We start from the raw sequence: 16,794 nt of genomic DNA on the forward strand, positions 1-16,794 counted from the left end.
TTTGATTCTTCAACACCCTTCCTTATGTATGATCAGAAAAGCACACAGCTCAGAAACCTTAACCGAGAAGTGGATTTTCTGGTGCCTAACGATGGCTGAATTTACCCTTGAGCCTTCTTCTTGTAATCAGAGGTGAGGAAGGAGACCAGGCTATGGTCTCTCCTTCTCCCTGGGCCACTTTTATTTATAAAAGATGTGAGAGCTTGCAGCTGTCACCCCTTCTGCCAAATTCGGTTAAATCTGGCCAACCTCTCCCCGAAAACCAAAATCAAAACCAAAACCAAAACCAAAACCAAACAGGAGGAGGGAGGCACAGAGGCCTCCTCACAGCACCACTGCCTGGACCTCACCCCCTTCAGAGTCAAGTTAAAAAACAAACAAACAAAAAAAACAAAACAGAAGAAGGAAACACCCAGCCCCCACGAAAAAGATACCGAGGCCTTTGGTGCGACCTGGGTTTCCAGGAGCATCGCAGCAGGTGGCGTGAGCCTCCGGCCCCGCGCGCGGCGCGGGCCCTGAAGCGGCCGGGGGCCGGGGCCAGGGCCACACTCCGCGCCGGCGCCCGCCCAGCGCGGCCTCTGGCGGCGGGGCGGCTCCGCCTTCGCCGCCGCTTTCGGTTTCATTTCCCCGCGGCGGCCGCGAAGGAGGCGTCGGAGCGGATCTGCCTGGGCCGGGGCGACGGGACGGGACGGGACGGGACGGCGGCTCCGGCGGCATGGCGCTCGCGGCCCAGGCGCTGCGGCTGCTGTGCTCCAGCGGCGGCTGCCTGGAGCAGGGCGAGCTGCAGCAGCGGCTGCCGGGCCGGCCCCGGCCGGAGCAGCTGGCGCCGCTGCTGCGGGACGCGCAGCGCTTCACGCTGGTGCGGCGGCCGGAGCCGCGGGGGGCGGCGGCGGCCGAGGCGGCGGCGGTGGTGGTGGTGGCCACTAGCGCCGTGCGGCTGTGCCCGGAGCACGGCACCGGCTGCGAGGGGCAGTGCGGGCGGCTGCACCTTTGCAAGTACCACCTGAAGGGCGTCTGCCGCAACCAGCAGGCCAGGTGAGGGGCCAGCGCGGCGGGGCCGGGCCGGGCCGGGCCGCGGGGCCGGGTCCCCCGAGCGAGGCTCGCCCCCGGCCCCTGCGGTGCGCGCCCCGCCCCGGGGCGGAGTTGTCCCTCTGTCCGCATTTCTCCGGGGGCTTCTCCGCGCCCGGGCCTTCCTCGGGAGACCCGTCCGGTCCGGTCCGGTCCGGAAGTTGCGTGACGGAGCCGCCGGGCAGCGGGGCGCAGCGTCAGCCGCGGTGTCGCTGGGCGCCTTCGTGGCCGTTCGGGGGCGTTCGTTAAACGGCCGTGCGGGGCGGGCGGGCGCTCCAGGGAGAACGGCTCTCGCGCCTCGCCGCGCGGGCGGCCGGCCGGGGTTTGGCCGCGGTGGCTCCCCTCGGGAGCTCCCGGGGCAGGGGAGGATGGAGGAGTCGGGTTTTTGGGTAGGGTGCGAGGCCCTCGTCTTCGACGGGTTCTCACGCGTTACACAGAGGTGTGTAAATGCCTTCCGTCCACTCTGCTGTCACCGAAGGCATTTTATATCTTTTTTTCCCCCCCAAGGCGGAGAGATACAAGAGGTTGCTTTACTAACTCTTGTTTTGGTTGCAACGCTTCCTTCTTCGCTCACAGGCCTGCTCGAATCACTTCCCCGTAGGACATCCGCTAGGGCGAGAACTCCACACAGCCCCGCCACGCAGGCGGAGTGTGGCGTGCAGTGCATCCCAGTGCTGTACGCTGCACTGAGCTTGGGGGCGAAGGTCTTGGTACGGGTTGGCGGCACAGCAGGACTCTGGCTTTTTGGTGTCGCTTCCCATGTGTAATTTTGCCAGGAGCTGCAGGTCAAAAATGCCAATATTGCCGGACTATGCTAATGCTGTAATGATGGTAAATTAGAAATAGCAGGGTAATTATCCGCAGAGTAATTATGTAATCTGCGAGGCAAATCACATAATTACTTGATAAAGAAACACTACAGATTTCTTCTGAAACTGGCTAATTTGGTGTGCTTTTAAAACTGTTTAGTGTAATATAGATGGGATAGCAACACTGTGCCGATATATTACGTTAATTTTGCATTTGGCTTTCTTAACTTGTAGGAAAGAATGCAGGTTTGTTCACAACTTTCACTCAGAGCACAATCTCTGTGTGCTAAAACAATATGGACTTGAGAATTTAAACAGTGATGAACTTCGCCAGCTTCTTCTTCAAAATGACCCTTCGCTCTTGCCAGAGGTAAGCAACGCTGCAACCATTTCTTATCCCTGTATTTCCATGAGCATCACAAAGTGGAAGAGGCTTGATATTAGCTGGAGATACGTACATAGTGTTGACAAATGCTATGCTGAGGAACGTTCGTGGTCATAGGCCGTGAGCTGGCAGACTTTGTTTTTGCCTTAGTCTCACTTCTGTGAACAGTTTTTAAAAAAGATTTTTAAAAGAAAGAGTAAATCAGTTCAGATTGGAGTAATCCATATCTAAAACTTTGAAGCTGTATCCTCTGTTCTCTTCCTGTCAAATTCAGGTCAAAAAATTCCGTATTCCAAAACTAGGAAGGCAGAGAGTTTAGGGTAGTACCGCAGTAGAATTCACTGTCCTGCATTTATGTGATCTAGGATAAAATCCCGGTTGCTTGATAATGTTTCTAAGATAGTTGTTTCTCATCTGATGAAATATCTTTCTAGACCTTAGTGGGGAAAAGGAAAAACCTATCAAGGGATCATTTAGAAGACAAGAAAAAGAGGAAACATGTATAAGTCTTTTAAATGCAAATATAAAATTGAAACAACTGTAAAAATGTAAAATCTCTTAAATTCAAACAGTTTATTTTGAGCACATTATACTTCAATCTTTAAATTCTTTTTTTTTTCCCTACCCAAGGTTTGCTTGCATTATAACAAAGGTGATGGACCTTATGGATCTTGTACCTATAAAAAGATCTGCACCAAACTGCATATTTGCCAGTACTTCTTGCAGGGACAATGCAGATTTGGCAGCAGCTGCAAGCGATCCCATGACTTCTTAAATTCAGAATGTTATGAGAAACTGGAGAGACAGGGAATGAGCTCAGACATTATTGAGAAACTACCCTCCACTTACAGGAACATGTATGACATAAAAAATGGCAGCAGGAACATGTATGACAAAAAAGATGACAAGTCTTCACCATGCAAAGGTAAATCACATCATCTTTTGAAAACATCAGAGAAGGAGTCAATATAGTGAACTTAACATTTAGACACATTTATATTAACTGTGGTGTTAATACAGATGTCAAAACAAAAAAGAAAAGTGAATTTTCCACTTGATGTGTCTCTTAAGATGGACCTCGCACCCAAGTCACTGACAGAGATTATGCCTCAAAAATTGAGGTGAAATGAATTTCAAGGCATTATGGGTGTCTGAGAAATAAAGTGCTTAGTGTTTATAAAAATCTTAAAGCTTGGGTTAGAAAAGCATAACAGGACCAGAAAATAGGGAGATCTGTGATTTTTCTTGGCGAAAACATATAAAGAGGGGTAGAGAACTGTTTAAGAACAGAGGTGGCATTTATTTGTATGTTTATAAACTACTTTTTCTCCTGGTGTCCCTTTTTTTAAAAAAAAAAAAAAAAAAGAACTCTAACCATTGTCTAGCACAAGAAGTCACGGAGAGCAAAATCCTACTTACTTCTCAGAAATGTAATGCTATTTTGCTCATTCTTATCTTCTGAATTTCCTTACAGTTGTCAGTCAAGTATAATTTAGCAGGAAAGAAAGGATAACAGAATGAAAAATCCAAATGTGTGTGTGTTTGTCTTTGCTCTTCTCCCAGCAATTCCTTCTTCCCTTCTCTGTTTCTGGAAGTGCATTTTGATTTACAGAAATAGCAAATTTTGAGACTCTGAATTGTATAGCTATCAGTATGAGCAGCTATGTGGAATGCATGGATAACTCAAGTCTGTCTAGAAATGCAGAGGCATTAGATTCCCTTCTTCTTTTGTGGTGATACCTATAAACTGAATCTGAGGAATTTAGAACTTATGCGAAAGTCATATTTGGAAAGGACAGGTAAAGGCATAGGACTTACGTGTATATGGGGTTATCAAAGATAAACACTATTCTGAGCTGAACTCAGTTACATAGTTACAAACTTTGTTTCTAGGCATCTTCCCTAGCCATAGATGCCCATTTAGAGGGGCTTGTTGAAATGACGCATATTAACAAGGCTTGTAATTCCCCTTCTAGAGAGAAAACACAGCTCTAGTCAAGAGTCCTCCACTATGAATGACGACGAATTGGAACAGATCTGTTTATACCATTTATACAAAAGTTGTGGCTTTAAAGGTAGGTTGTGATCATAGCAAGTCTACTTTATTTTCCTTTTCTTTGAAAAAGAAAATGATAGACACTTCTCACTGAAAGTGGAAATTTCAGAGTTTACACTTATCTTGAGGGCTGCAGAGGAAGTGTTTGACCTACTTGGTTTGCTCAACAAAGGAGCCGTTCTGTCTTACTCTGAAAGGTATAATATTGGCCTGTGTTGGGGAGTGGCTGCTCCAACTGGGTTCACATAAGGGATTGCCAAATGATAAGACTCCTGTTTCCAAATAACTACAGAAGATACTGAGAACTCTACATCGTCCCTTGTTTCTTCTAGCACTCTTCCGTTCCATCTGTCTGAGCTATGTCTTCCTTTAAACATGTTCTGACTGGTGCACGGAAAATGCTGCTGTGCTAACTTTGTTCTTGGGGTGTCCTTTTGTCATCCTTTTCCTTCTCAATGTTCTTGACCTGACCTGGAGTACTGCATTTCTTCTTGTATGAACTCCTTGACTTTTCCTGTTGTTGTGGTGCCTATTGCTCTCCAGTGAAAACTAGCTCCTTCACTGCTATCAGTTCAGGAGCTCTGCGCGCTCCCACTCTGAGTGATTCCTGAGTGACGCCTGCAATACCTGGACTACTGCTGGCGCTACTATTGTTACTTTTGAGGCCCGGACCCTTAAGCCTGTTAGCTCATTTAGAGACTTCAAGAAGCCATCTCCTGTCCTAAAACTGAGCACTGCTTTCTTCAGTAATACCACTTGGGGAGCTAAGTGATTAAGCATAGAAATTTAACTTGAGTCTGCTCTATTCCTTTTATGAAATTTGAGCCTTGTATGAGCTTGCAATCTCGATCCATTGTAAATTTTTTGTCTTCTAAATCAAGCATTAAGAAAAAAAGGTCCTTCACAACTGAGCTCTTGCCAGCAATTTTGATGTATGAAATTAATCTAGTAGGTAAAGAAACTGAACTTTTCCCTAAGCTCGAAAAACCTGAACTACTGCTTGCAATGATTCCATAGGTGAACACTTTCCAATATCATATGTTAGATGCTTTCACCAGCCGGATGTTCTTCTCTGAAATGCTTTTTTTCCCATAGACTGAAGAAATAATACATCTCTTACTTTCTCCTACTTTTATAGACAAGTGTATCAGAGTTCATTTTCATTTGCCATACAAATGGCAAATCTCTGATGGTAATACCTGGAAAGACTTGAAGAATACGGAACAAATAGAAGAAGCATATTGTGACCCCAGTAAAACCAGGTATAAAACTATTATAAATCTTAATAATGTTTGGAGTTTGCCCTCTGGACATACAATATTGGGTCAGGCTTTTAGCTGCTGTAAATTGCTACAGCTCTATTTCAGTCATTACATAAGTAGCTTCTTCTGATGTTCTACTGACCTCACTTTGCTTATCTACTCTTGCTGTAGATCTGATCCATTGTGAATTATTCATGCCCGGAGTCCATATTGGACCCCTTGGGTTACTTTAGGGGGCTGATTTGTCCACTCCTACTATTTCTTGCTCTGAAAAACTGTGAATAATTCTTCCTACTGCTACCATAGGAAGTCTGAATCCTCACTAAGGATGGCTGGAAAACTTCAAATGATGATTTTATCACAAATACTTGTGAAAATCTGTCTTTGGTTAGAACTGTCTGCACACAATTTGTCCCCATCATTAGAAGTCACCTTCCCCTTCACCTTCAGTATGGAGGATGTGAAGGTAGCATGGGATTCCCCCCGTCCCCCATTCCTCCCTTCCAATCCATGTCGTGGGACTGACAGAATACCCTGTATACCTGAAAAGAGAAATATTCTTGTGTTCAGAGAACCATGGAGAAGATGGGAACACCTTGAAGGGGTTTGGTCATATAGCACAAAGAGGGTATTGGAGGGGACTTGTAGCAATATGCTGTGTCCCATGCTGGAAAATTTAGCTAGTCCTCTTCTACTAGATGGAATATGAGGCTCTTTGAGGTGTCTGCCATCAGTGATTGACAGGCTGAAAGGAAGACAGAAATGCTGTTCTTACAAGCAACAAGAACTTTTTAAAAGCTACGAAGCTTTTGGGATAGGTCTTTTCCAGAATTTGTTCAATTCATCGTGTTTCCGTTAGTTGTGCACGTGGAGCAAGCACTAAAAACTGCAAAACCATAATGAGGCAGGTTTTCATCTTACATAATTCCATAAATAATAAGTTGATATTGATTACTGCACATGGAACCAAAGTGAGACATAATACTGTAAGACAAAATATGTACAAATATAAGAGAGTCAGAACTGGGATTGTTGTGGAAACAGTTTGTATTTTGCTCTTGAGTGATGTTGACTTCAGTTTGGAGATTTGTGGGGGGTCTTGGAACTAACTTTTTTTTTTTTTTTTTTTAACAGATTTAGTAATGGCGTTACTGAAAGTGGCTCTGTCTTGCCGTGCATCTGTTTTCGGAATATGTGCTGTGGGTTTGCAAAGGTTAGACGTCTTTCTACAGCCTCCTCTGTGACCAGACCTCCTCACTTCATTCTTACAACTGAATGGATCTGGTACTGGAAAGATGAATATGGTCTGTGGCGGGAGTATGGAAAAAAGGTAAGTGTGGAGAAATGAGAAGTCCCTCAACTCACTGTGTTATAACTGCAGAACCTATAAAACTGCAGTGTTTGTTTCTATGCTCCCCTCTTTTGTCACCCCCTCCCTCCCTCCCTTCTTCCCACACATACTGTACAGAGGAACTTTAGAGGCTTAATGAGATGTTTTCCCTGTGAATTTGACTGGTTCAGATAGGAGAGTGCTCACTGGTGAGTCACAATAATTATTGACAGATAATTCTTCAGTCAGTCAGTCATGTCAGATAGGATCACATGAATACTTTCTTTTCTCTTCACTGCTCCTAACTAAAACTTCCTTTTCAAGGTTCCAGTAGTACTCTGTGCCTTTTTTGTTAAGGTCTAGTTGGTGAATATACATGCTCTCTAATGCTGTGCTCACTGCATGGACTTCGAAGCCTAAGTTTAGGCTTCATAAAACTCCTTGCTTTGTCTTAGGGACAGTTTCCCTAGTTCTCATCTCCCTAATAAATGGCCTTTGTATCAGAGCCGCTGTCACACACAAAGGCTGATACAGACTGCAGCTACCTTATGACAGTTGTTGGTTCTTAAACTTGCTTGTATGTAACAGACCAGGAGAGTCTTTCTTCTCTGGTTTCGGCCTGACAGGATCAGGATCATGCAGCTGCCACTGTCTCCAGTGATGACCTGGAGAAAGCTTATATAGCCAAAGGTTCTCCAAAGCTGAACTTCAAAGCTGGAAAACATGAATATGAACTCAATTTTGGAGGTATGTTACATTTGGTTTGTTTTTTGTTTTGTTTCTCTCCCTTTCCATACCCCTTTTGCTCTCTCCCCCTCCCTGGGCCCCAGTTAGCCTTTTGTAGTTTTAAACTATATTACTGCAGGAGATACAAGAGAAAAATTGAACTCTCGTCTGAGGTGCTTACAGAGAGAGTTCCCGTCAAAGTTCACAGGATAAGAGCTGTTCATACAAGGAAGGTGGCATACCTATTCCTCCACAACTTTCAGCTTCTAGAAGACTTGGCAAGCCAGCTTCTGCTCTGGTTCAATCACTAGCTAGCAGGAAAATAAATTCTTAGGCAAACTGTGGGTTCTAGACAATCAAGATCATCCGTTGAATCATATTGCAAGATTTTTACAGCTGGTTTCTTTGCATAGCTCAGCCTATCTGAAAAGGCTGAGGAAATGCCTTTACTGTGTCAAAATATGAAGGTGTCTTTCCGAAGAGTTCAGGATATTTAAACCATTTGTTAAGAGTGTGTAACTGTCCTCTGTAGCATTGCTGCCTTTTCAGGTATCCTCTTTGGAGATCATGGAAAACGGTGGCTGGGAATCAACATACCTAGGCTGTCATTTGTAGCCCAACTCTCCATTCCTGTTTCATTCTGCATAGAAACTCTGAGCATAAAGGGCATGTGATATGTTGTTCGTAATTCAATTGAAAGCAATGCTGGAATCTTCTCTACAGGCTGGGGAAAATTATTGGATTTAGAATAGAAAATTATGTCACAAATTAATCCCTTTCCTGAGGTTTGGGGTTTTTTTGTTTGTGCAAAAACACACAATGTAGACTCCTTCCAAACTCACTCTCTAGGATTGGTGATACCAAGAGCTCTGCTCCTGTGTATTTATCTCTGAAGATTAGGCCTCATTTTACTAGCCGCTACTGACTCTCAGTTGCTAGTACGATGTGGTAATAGCTACAGAGGATCCAAGATCCACAACATGATGCCTGTAAAATTAAGGTTGCCGTAATGTATTTTTGTTGCTGGTCAACGAAAATCAATGTCCTGTGATGGCTCTTAGGTTGTGTTTATATGGCTTGCAGTCTACAGATAAATCAAGAAGACAGTATCTTGATAATGATTGCACATTGAGAAACAGGGCTGTAATCTATGGAGAAAAAGTAGATGTTTATTTTACAGCAATCCTTCTTGATTGAGGGTGGCTGATAGAACAATGAAGGGAAAATTTCCATAGCTACCAGTGTCCATCATTCTTTATAAAGTTAAGAATAAAATTGAAACTGGAATCCTCCTGAGTGACCTACACTGAGGCCCCTTGGTTCCACATCCTGCTCAGATAGGTGCAGCTCAGACTTCTCTGCGTGTAGCAAGAAGAAATGATTGGTGCCTTTTTTCCAGCAGTTTTGGCAAGGTGACCTACTGGCAAATTTCCCTGCAGTGTGAAGGCTTTCTAAAACATCTTGCTGATTGGTCTCTGTTTTTTCTTTTTACCCGACTCCCCCCAGCCATGATTCAGAAAAACCTTCGCTATGCAACTGAGAGAGAGGTTTGCAGAAGACCTAAATTTGTCTCCCAGACAGAGGTAGAAAAGACAAGAAAGAGGTAAACTGCAACTGCTCCTTCTGTGGTTATGGATCTGGTGCATTGTGAATGCATGGACTCAATGTCATGTAAAAAAGGACGTTACTAAGGTGAAAACACAGCTGTTAAGGCAGTGGTAGAAGAAATTGAGAGGTGAGGGCATGTACCTTTCCTGCAACAACGTCTAGTCAAGGCAGTGTTGCAGAATGGTGAACAGTCCTGAAGCAGTTTAGGAGCATGGAGAGTGAAGGAAGTTTGGGCTTAGCCACAAAAAGTTTAGAAGCGTGGAAGATAATTTAATGTGTAGCATTGTTATAGGGAGTTGTTATATTTTACTAGAGCAACTGATACAGATGGAAGCAGTAGCATTTATGCACGCTATCTCTTTTGACATCTGAGAGTAGCAGTTTTCAAAACTAAGTACACAATTAGAAACAATTGTTTTCAGAATAACTAGACAATCGGAAAGGAGAGAAGTAGTTGGTACAGGTGGAGCAAAAGGTGAATGTCTGCAAGGGGAAAAGTTTTATAAAATGACACGTAACAGCCAACTTCTTTACATGTTCTCTTGCAGCACATAATGTTTAAACAACACACTGAAAATAGCAGCTAAAAAGCACTCACTACATTTGGTGTGGAAGTAGGGAGGAAGGCTGTATCTGTCCTGTCTGACATATTCTTGCAACAGTGATGCCCTAGTCCCACTGTAGCAGGGCTTTTATGTACACATTTGACTTTCTGCAGTAAGGGAATTAGTTTCATGATTAATTCAGTCTATACCTAAATCTTTTTGCTCATCTGGCATCTCACTTCCTGCCGTAAGTCTTGACATAATGATTTAGAACTAATATTTTCCTGTACTGAACTGAAAGACAATTTTGAAATGTTTCTGAATACATCCAGTAGTCTAGAGCCTCCCTAAACTTGGCAAAAATGTTTTGCATTATTTGTACACAAAATTTAAGGATTGTGTTTTGTTGTGTTTTAATGACGTATTTGTAATGTCTTGTAATGCACAGGGGCTTTAAACATTCAGAAGAAAGTACCAGCGTTCCAGCTCACTGGGACAAATCTGCCCTACCTGAGCTGGGATTCAAGGTGTGGTGCTTTTTTTTGTCTCCATCTCTTCTCATGTACAAGTCCCTTGCACCATAAGTTCAGGAGTTTTTGTGTCTTTGTAGATGACTGTTTCTTAGGTAACATAATGCAGAGGTACTGGTAAATTTGAGCCTGTTACCACACCTGGAAGATCTAGAGGTGAAATTGGAACCAAATTTGAACTAACAAATGATAGCATTCCAACCATGGCAGCATTGGCTTTCACTGTTTATCCCAGTCCTTGGCAGATCTGCCTGTACCTTATGCTATATGAGCAGGACTGCTACTGATGCCCAAGTTATTAGCTTTACAGTGCAACCTCTTCTGAAGCATCAGAGAGAAATCATGCCTCCTAAATTGCAGGGTAGTCAGTCCCTGAGCTGTGTGTAAGCAAACTTTTGTATGTCAATAGAACATTGCTGAAATCAGCAGAGCTCAGGCTGGGATCAGGATGTTAGCATTAACTCTAGAGGCGTGAGCTTGTTTACCTCAGTCATACACCCAGCTATATCTGCACCGTTTACCTTTGCCGGCCTGCCTCAACCAACGTCACTATCAATGTAGTAATTCTACCTACAGAAGAGATGTTCTTGTATGAAGCTTGAAAATAACCAACCTGAAAAACTTAGTGTAAGGCCTCAAGAAATTGTCATAAAAAGTAAGGAAGGATAATGTTGATATTCTTCATGTTTCTAGGGGAAGTGTACAAGTAGAAAACTTTGCTTGATTTCAGGACTATCATGTAAGGATTTGATCTTCTGCCGTGTGCCCCTGCCCTTCCCTAAAATGGTTGGTTTGATCAAATAAATCCTTTTCAATTTATTTCAAAACATGTTAGGCAGAGCAGTTTACACGTTTGCTGGCTATAGGGGGCATAAACTATAAAGATTTCAAGAGCATGGGTAAAGAGGTACCCTCTGACTTGCTGCAATGTAAATTCTTAATTCTTTTTTTTAATTTCTGTACTGATTTCTTCTATGTGTTTAGATACTGTTCCAAAGATGCATGCAAGTGCATCTTTTTCTAAACAGTAAAAAGGGCTGGCTGTGGAAAAGCATCCAGCTCCTTTAATGTCCTCTGGAAGAGCAACCTGGGTGTCTTAGCTATTGGAAGTTCATGTTCCCTAGCTAAGAGCTCACATTCAAGAGAGCAGGGACCTCTAATCTGCTTCTTTCCAAGAGTATTTTTGCTGCTCATACCTCTGCTTCACAGAAAAAACTTTGAAGGTCTGAGTAGTACACTAAATAGGATGGTTTTGTTAGGACTGGGTAAAAGAGGAGTGACTTTTTAATCTTCTTCCTTACAGCTGATTGAGCTTGATAGTTCTTCTGATGAATACAAGAAAGTCCAGGTAGACTTTCAGCGCACGATGCCCAAAACAATCATTCAAAAGATTCATAGAGTTCAGAACCCATCTCTCTGGGAACTGTATCAGTGGTATGTATAAAATCCTGCTCTGGTACGTGTTCATGAGCTTTGTTTCTGCAATTAGCTGTATGCTAAACATAGCCACACACATTCCTGAAATGCAGCTGTATTTCAGAATCTGCTTCCTCTCCCCCCTCTGAAATACCTAGCCAGGATCAACATGTGGGTAAAGAGGTGCTGGCTAAAACAGGACTCTGTCCTAAGACAGAGAGCTTAGAATATCAAGACAAGCTCTGTGGGAGGAATCCCTGCTCCTTAGCAAATGCCTTTGAACTCTGCCAGGCCTGTGTCCAGGACAGCTGCCTTCCACAGAAGCCATGAAGCTGGGAATCAGTCACATCTGGCACAAACACTGGTAGTAGCTGGTCAAAAATGAAACAGCCCTCAAAACTAACTGAAGAAAAACCTCAGTGTGAATTTCTGTGTTTAGAGAAAAATTAATAGTAAGCTCCCTCCCCTCCCACCCCCTCCCCCCAGGCAGTGAAGGGAACAAAACATTTTTTACTATTAAATAGTTGGAGACATTTGTATATAATGAAGGCATGTATGTGCCTTCCTGGACAGCAAGGTGCCCTGTATGCACAAAGCTTAGGCCTTAATGCAAGAATTTTTAGAATGTACCCTTTGGGTAAAATTGCCTCTGAGTGCTGGTGGTATCACTGGAACTTGTTTGGATACAGCCACTGTGGAACTCTATAGTGATAGTCCTTCTCATTGCAGGCAAAAGGAGCAAATGCAGAAGAGCAATGGTGGGAAAGCTGTAGATGAGAGATTTTTATTTCATGGGACCAGTAAAAAACACATTGACGCCATCTGCCAGCAAAACTTTGACTGGAGGATCTGTGGCCTTCATGGGACAGTCTATGGCAAAGGTGGTTTTTGAAGCTCTTTCATTAACCTTAGACTTACTAAAAATTCTCACTGGCTACTGCAGAGGTATAAAGCTGGAAAGAAGGCACTGAGTCTGGGGCTTATCTGTACAATGATGTGGACACGGTATCTGCCTTTGGCAGTGTTAATTTGGAGCTAAGGCTTACTTATGGCCTTGGCCTCTCTGCTCCACTCCTTGCAAGAAAAGACAAGCTTATGAGATGCCAGTTCTAGGGAGCATTTCCTCTAGAGTCCAGACATGGTTCTGTTCCAGTTTCTCCCAGCTCCCACAGGGGGAAATGATGGTATTATTTGGTTTTTGCTATGAGTGCAAATGCTATCCTGTCTAAAGGATTTTTTTTTATCTTGTTAGTAAATCATATTCCTTCCCACTTTCCTGTGTTCGGGAAAGGATCAACATACCAAATCGAATAGACATGAGACTGACTGATTGACTCTCCACCCATCCAGCTGAATACCCAGTAAATCTCAGAAGTGTCCTAATGGACATTAGTAGCCTCTCTCAGGAGACAAAGTTGGGTGATACTGGGGAGGGTGGAAGTCTGGGGTCTAGAGGTAATCTTTTAAGGAAAATTAACACTTGAAACATTACCTGTTTGGCTTTTAAACCTGAGTACTGTAAAAAATGAAAGTGTAGGTAATACCTAGTGGTAATTTTCACCAAGAAGGATGTACAGCACAACTGAAGGCTTTGTAAAGACTGTTCATGAATTGCTTCATGGCTTTTGGTAATGAATTTCATTTTACACTGTATCCCTTCCTTCCTTGCAATTTGGTCTCTTACCAACTCTGTCATGGTGTCTCCTCTACAGGAAGCTATTTTGCAAGAGATGCATCTTATTCTAACAACTACTGCACAGAAGACGCCCACATCAAGAGCATGTTTCTGGCACGGGTATTGGTAGGGGAGTTCACTCTTGGTCGTTCTTCTTATGTTCGTCCTCCATTGAAGGACAGCCAGAACAGCTTCTATGACAGTTGTGTGAATAGCACTTCAAACCCTTCAATTTTTGTCATCTTCGAGAAACATCAGATTTATCCAGAGTATCTCATAGAATACATTGACCATGCATTGGCAAAAATGCTATGGCAGCACAAGCAATCATCATTACATTTAGCTGGTATAAAGTTTTTTTAGTATTAGCTTAACTGAAAAGAGTGAATTTTAGAAGTGTGCACGAGTAGATGTTCAGGCATTTATTCTCTAGCCTTTCTGTGCAATAGTAAACGGGGTAAAAAGACACACAAGGTTTTTTTTGGGTTTTTTTAGAATTCTTAAAATGCTGTGTCTGTCTTACTTTTTAGGAGGGATAATGTTTCCCCACAGTATTAGAGTTCTGAGGCTTTTATACATTTACTAGATAGGTTTGTCGTAACATGAAGATTTACTATGACTGCTAAGATTGTCTTTTAAAACAATATTTAGTTACAACTGTTTCAGGATAGATCTTAATATGTAATGATTGTTTGGAGGCTGTTGCCTTCTACATGTTTATCTTTTAACTCAAAATTAGATAAACCATTTTTAATAATGAATGTCTATAGTAACAGTAGACAATATAGGTAATTGCAAATGAGACTGTACAATCTCTTTCTCTGTACTCAACTCATTGCATAGATTCTCAGCAACACTGTGATCTGTCCTTACTTATTTTTCACCAACAGAGCCTCAAAAAATTAAACCTCGTTTGTTGAAAAGGACCAGAGAGTTACTTTTACTTGCTCATTTTCTCATTTAAAATCTGAAGCCATGAAGCAGAGCAAGGATTGCTTTGTCCTGTTGTATTCAAACAGTTGATTTACTCTACCAAGTAAATGCTGTACTTTAGGTCTGTGAAAACACAAGTTTTTTGCGACTTTCACTATGCCTACAAATGAGTGTACTTTTTTTGTGGGGGGTGGGGAGAAGAAGGGGCAAATCACTCTGTCATTTAAAGAATATCATGCTTAACAGTGAAAAGTAGTGCTTGTACTTCTTCATTAGCAATGCCCTGTTTCCCAGCAGTATCATTATTGTTCTCATGTAGTGGATGTCTGTCTTCATCTCATTAGATGTACAGCCAGTACCCCTTTGGTTGCAGGAGACACACTGGTTACCTGTGTAATCAAGGTGTCTTTGGACTTCCTTGCAGGGAAAAAGTACTTAACTGGGAATGCATCCCTGCATTTATCACTGCTTTAATGCTCTTAAATGAATACTATTAAGCTATAGCTTACCACTAAAGTGGTAAGATATAAGGTAAGAATAATTTGTGTAGGCCAAAAAAGCTCATTTCTACCTGTATTCTAGAAGCACTTCTCTTTAATTCACCTGAATGCTAACTGATTGACAGGTCTACACTGAGTAACTTTTTATTGCTTCAACGCTGTGAACCACAAGCTTAACCATGAGTAGTAGCTGAAATGAGGCTGTGCAGAATTCCTTTTTTTATGAACTGTAAAAGTAGCAGCATAATACCTAAATTAAATACTCCTATTCATGTTTATACACAGTAAAACACAGCACATGGAAAAGCAAGTTGACTATATGCTTTCTCTTGAAAGATTTGTAGCAGGACACACCCAATAAATCTCATGTCAGCAAACTATTTGTAATACATTCATAGAACAGGACAACGTTATATGTAAAAGGTTCAACTACTCCTCCAGAATAAGAGTTTCTGTTTTGGTAGAAGCTCTACATGTTCATCTGTACTTTATGGGCAATGAGAATTCTGATAGCATACCTCTATTTGTTTGAACATACCAACACTTTTAAGCTAAAAACTGAACTGAAGTCCATTTAATACTTGAACTGCAAGGGGAAGAGGAACTTAGGTGGGTCACACATACCAGCTACATAGCATGCTCAGTGCTCTTCGGCTTGGAGGGGAATTGTACCGAGGTTGACTTGTTCAAACCCATTACTTAGAGCTGCCTTTGAGCTGAAGGAGAGGTTGGAGTTGCAGAAATGCTGCTTACTTGGATTTCTTCTTTGAGAACAAAATCCAGGAGGGATGACTGGCAAAGGGCCAGAAAGATTACAGCTGCTTACCCATTTTGCCAGTGGACAGGCTCCACAGGTCATGCTGAACTGGCTCCTAACAGCTCCCTTGCACTTACTGTTTCAGGCTTGGTTACAGATCCGTCTCCACTTGCAAAGACTAGCAATTGAGGAAATCCTGGTACGTCCGTCAACACAGCCACGGCACCCACCAGTGCAGGGAGCAAATATCTTAGAGACTGATCAGCCTTTACAAACTGAAGAAAAAGAGCAGAGCCAGTGTGAAAGAAGCAGTGAAATAATCAGCTCATAAGTCAGCTTTAGATACTTTTAGCATATTTACTACTGTAAAGGCACAGAAGAATCTGTTATTAGCTGAAGCTGTGTCCAAGGCTGAAATATCATTTAACAAAGGGAAATGAGAAGTTGGTCATTTCACAAAATACCATACTCAGAGGAAATTCTGCAGTTTAATGCCAGGTAAGAATAGATCAAATTTGCCACCAAGCATAATCATTTCTAACATTCAACTCCATTTTCCCAGGAATACTATTTATAAAGTACAAAACTAAAGGTTTTCTATCTATCTCAGCAGTCTCATTAAAAATACCATTTTATACTGACAGCTTTCAGTAATCATTACAAATTCCCAGAAGATGTTTTTAATAGAAACTTTCCTTTATCAAACAGCCTTCATATCATCTGTCAGAGAGTGACTAGGCCCCCTTTGTAACACAGACGTGCCTAATCTTAAAACAAACCCACAGCTCAGCAATGCAAGACAACACATTTACTGTTTCTGGGGAGAGAAATTATTTTAAACCTGCTTCCCTGTTCCTCCCTGGAATCAGCTGCTATTCTTTAAAATAGGCATGCTGTACCTGAAATGTTACTGGTACTTAAAGATATAATGTTATGTTTCCATGTTGCAGCTATGAACAGAGCTTGCTTTGTACCTTTTACAAATTCTAAAACCAACTCTGCTCAGGATCAGGCCTGGACTGTGTTATATACATGCACTAATACACTGTAATTAACACACTATTGCCAGTTTCTGTTTTGGAGCGCTACTGCCAGTCTTGTGTCTCATACTTTTTCATTCAGTGTGTGTTTCCATGGGACTATAGCAGCTTCATTCCCTCAAAACAGCTCTTTAGCTACGTTGCATATCTTACA

At 42.5% G+C, this 16,794-nt stretch overlaps 1 protein-coding gene across 2 annotated transcripts; it reads left to right on the forward strand.

Moving 5' to 3' along the window:
- The first annotated feature begins 536 nt into the window (after positions 1 to 536).
- Positions 537 to 14,336, forward strand: LOC112995069 (protein mono-ADP-ribosyltransferase PARP12-like). Of its 2 annotated transcripts, none has more exons than XM_064513905.1 (12): positions 537 to 1,035; positions 2,112 to 2,247; positions 2,893 to 3,187; positions 4,239 to 4,337; positions 5,457 to 5,580; positions 6,715 to 6,910; positions 7,537 to 7,657; positions 9,143 to 9,239; positions 10,238 to 10,316; positions 11,623 to 11,753; positions 12,465 to 12,616; positions 13,448 to 14,336. In XM_064513905.1, exons 1-12 carry the CDS (start codon positions 716 to 718, stop codon positions 13,771 to 13,773), a joined length of 2,076 nt encoding a protein of 691 aa, XP_064369975.1. In that variant the 5' UTR covers positions 537 to 715; the 3' UTR covers positions 13,774 to 14,336. The 2 variants fall into 2 exon arrangements, with proteins under 2 accessions (XP_064369975.1, XP_064369985.1); XM_064513915.1 differs by lacking the exon at positions 537 to 1,035 and adding an exon at positions 1,150 to 1,507.
- Positions 14,337 to 16,794: the final 2,458 nt, after the last annotated feature.

The sequence above is a fragment of the Dromaius novaehollandiae genome, chromosome 1 (genome assembly GCF_036370855.1).
Source record: "Dromaius novaehollandiae isolate bDroNov1 chromosome 1, bDroNov1.hap1, whole genome shotgun sequence".
Lineage (NCBI taxonomy): Eukaryota > Metazoa > Chordata > Aves > Casuariiformes > Dromaiidae > Dromaius > Dromaius novaehollandiae.

Coding starts and splice junctions, on each gene's coding strand:
- LOC112995069 (XM_064513905.1), top strand. CDS start 716: ATGGCGCTCGCGGCCCAGGCGCTGCGGCTGCTGTGCTCCAGCGGCGGC. Junction 3,188..4,238: donor CAAGTCTTCACCATGCAAAG/GTAAATCACATC, acceptor TTCCCCTTCTAG/AGAGAAAACACAGCTCTAGT. Junction 7,658..9,142: donor ATATGAACTCAATTTTGGAG/GTATGTTACATT, acceptor GACTCCCCCCAG/CCATGATTCAGAAAAACCTT.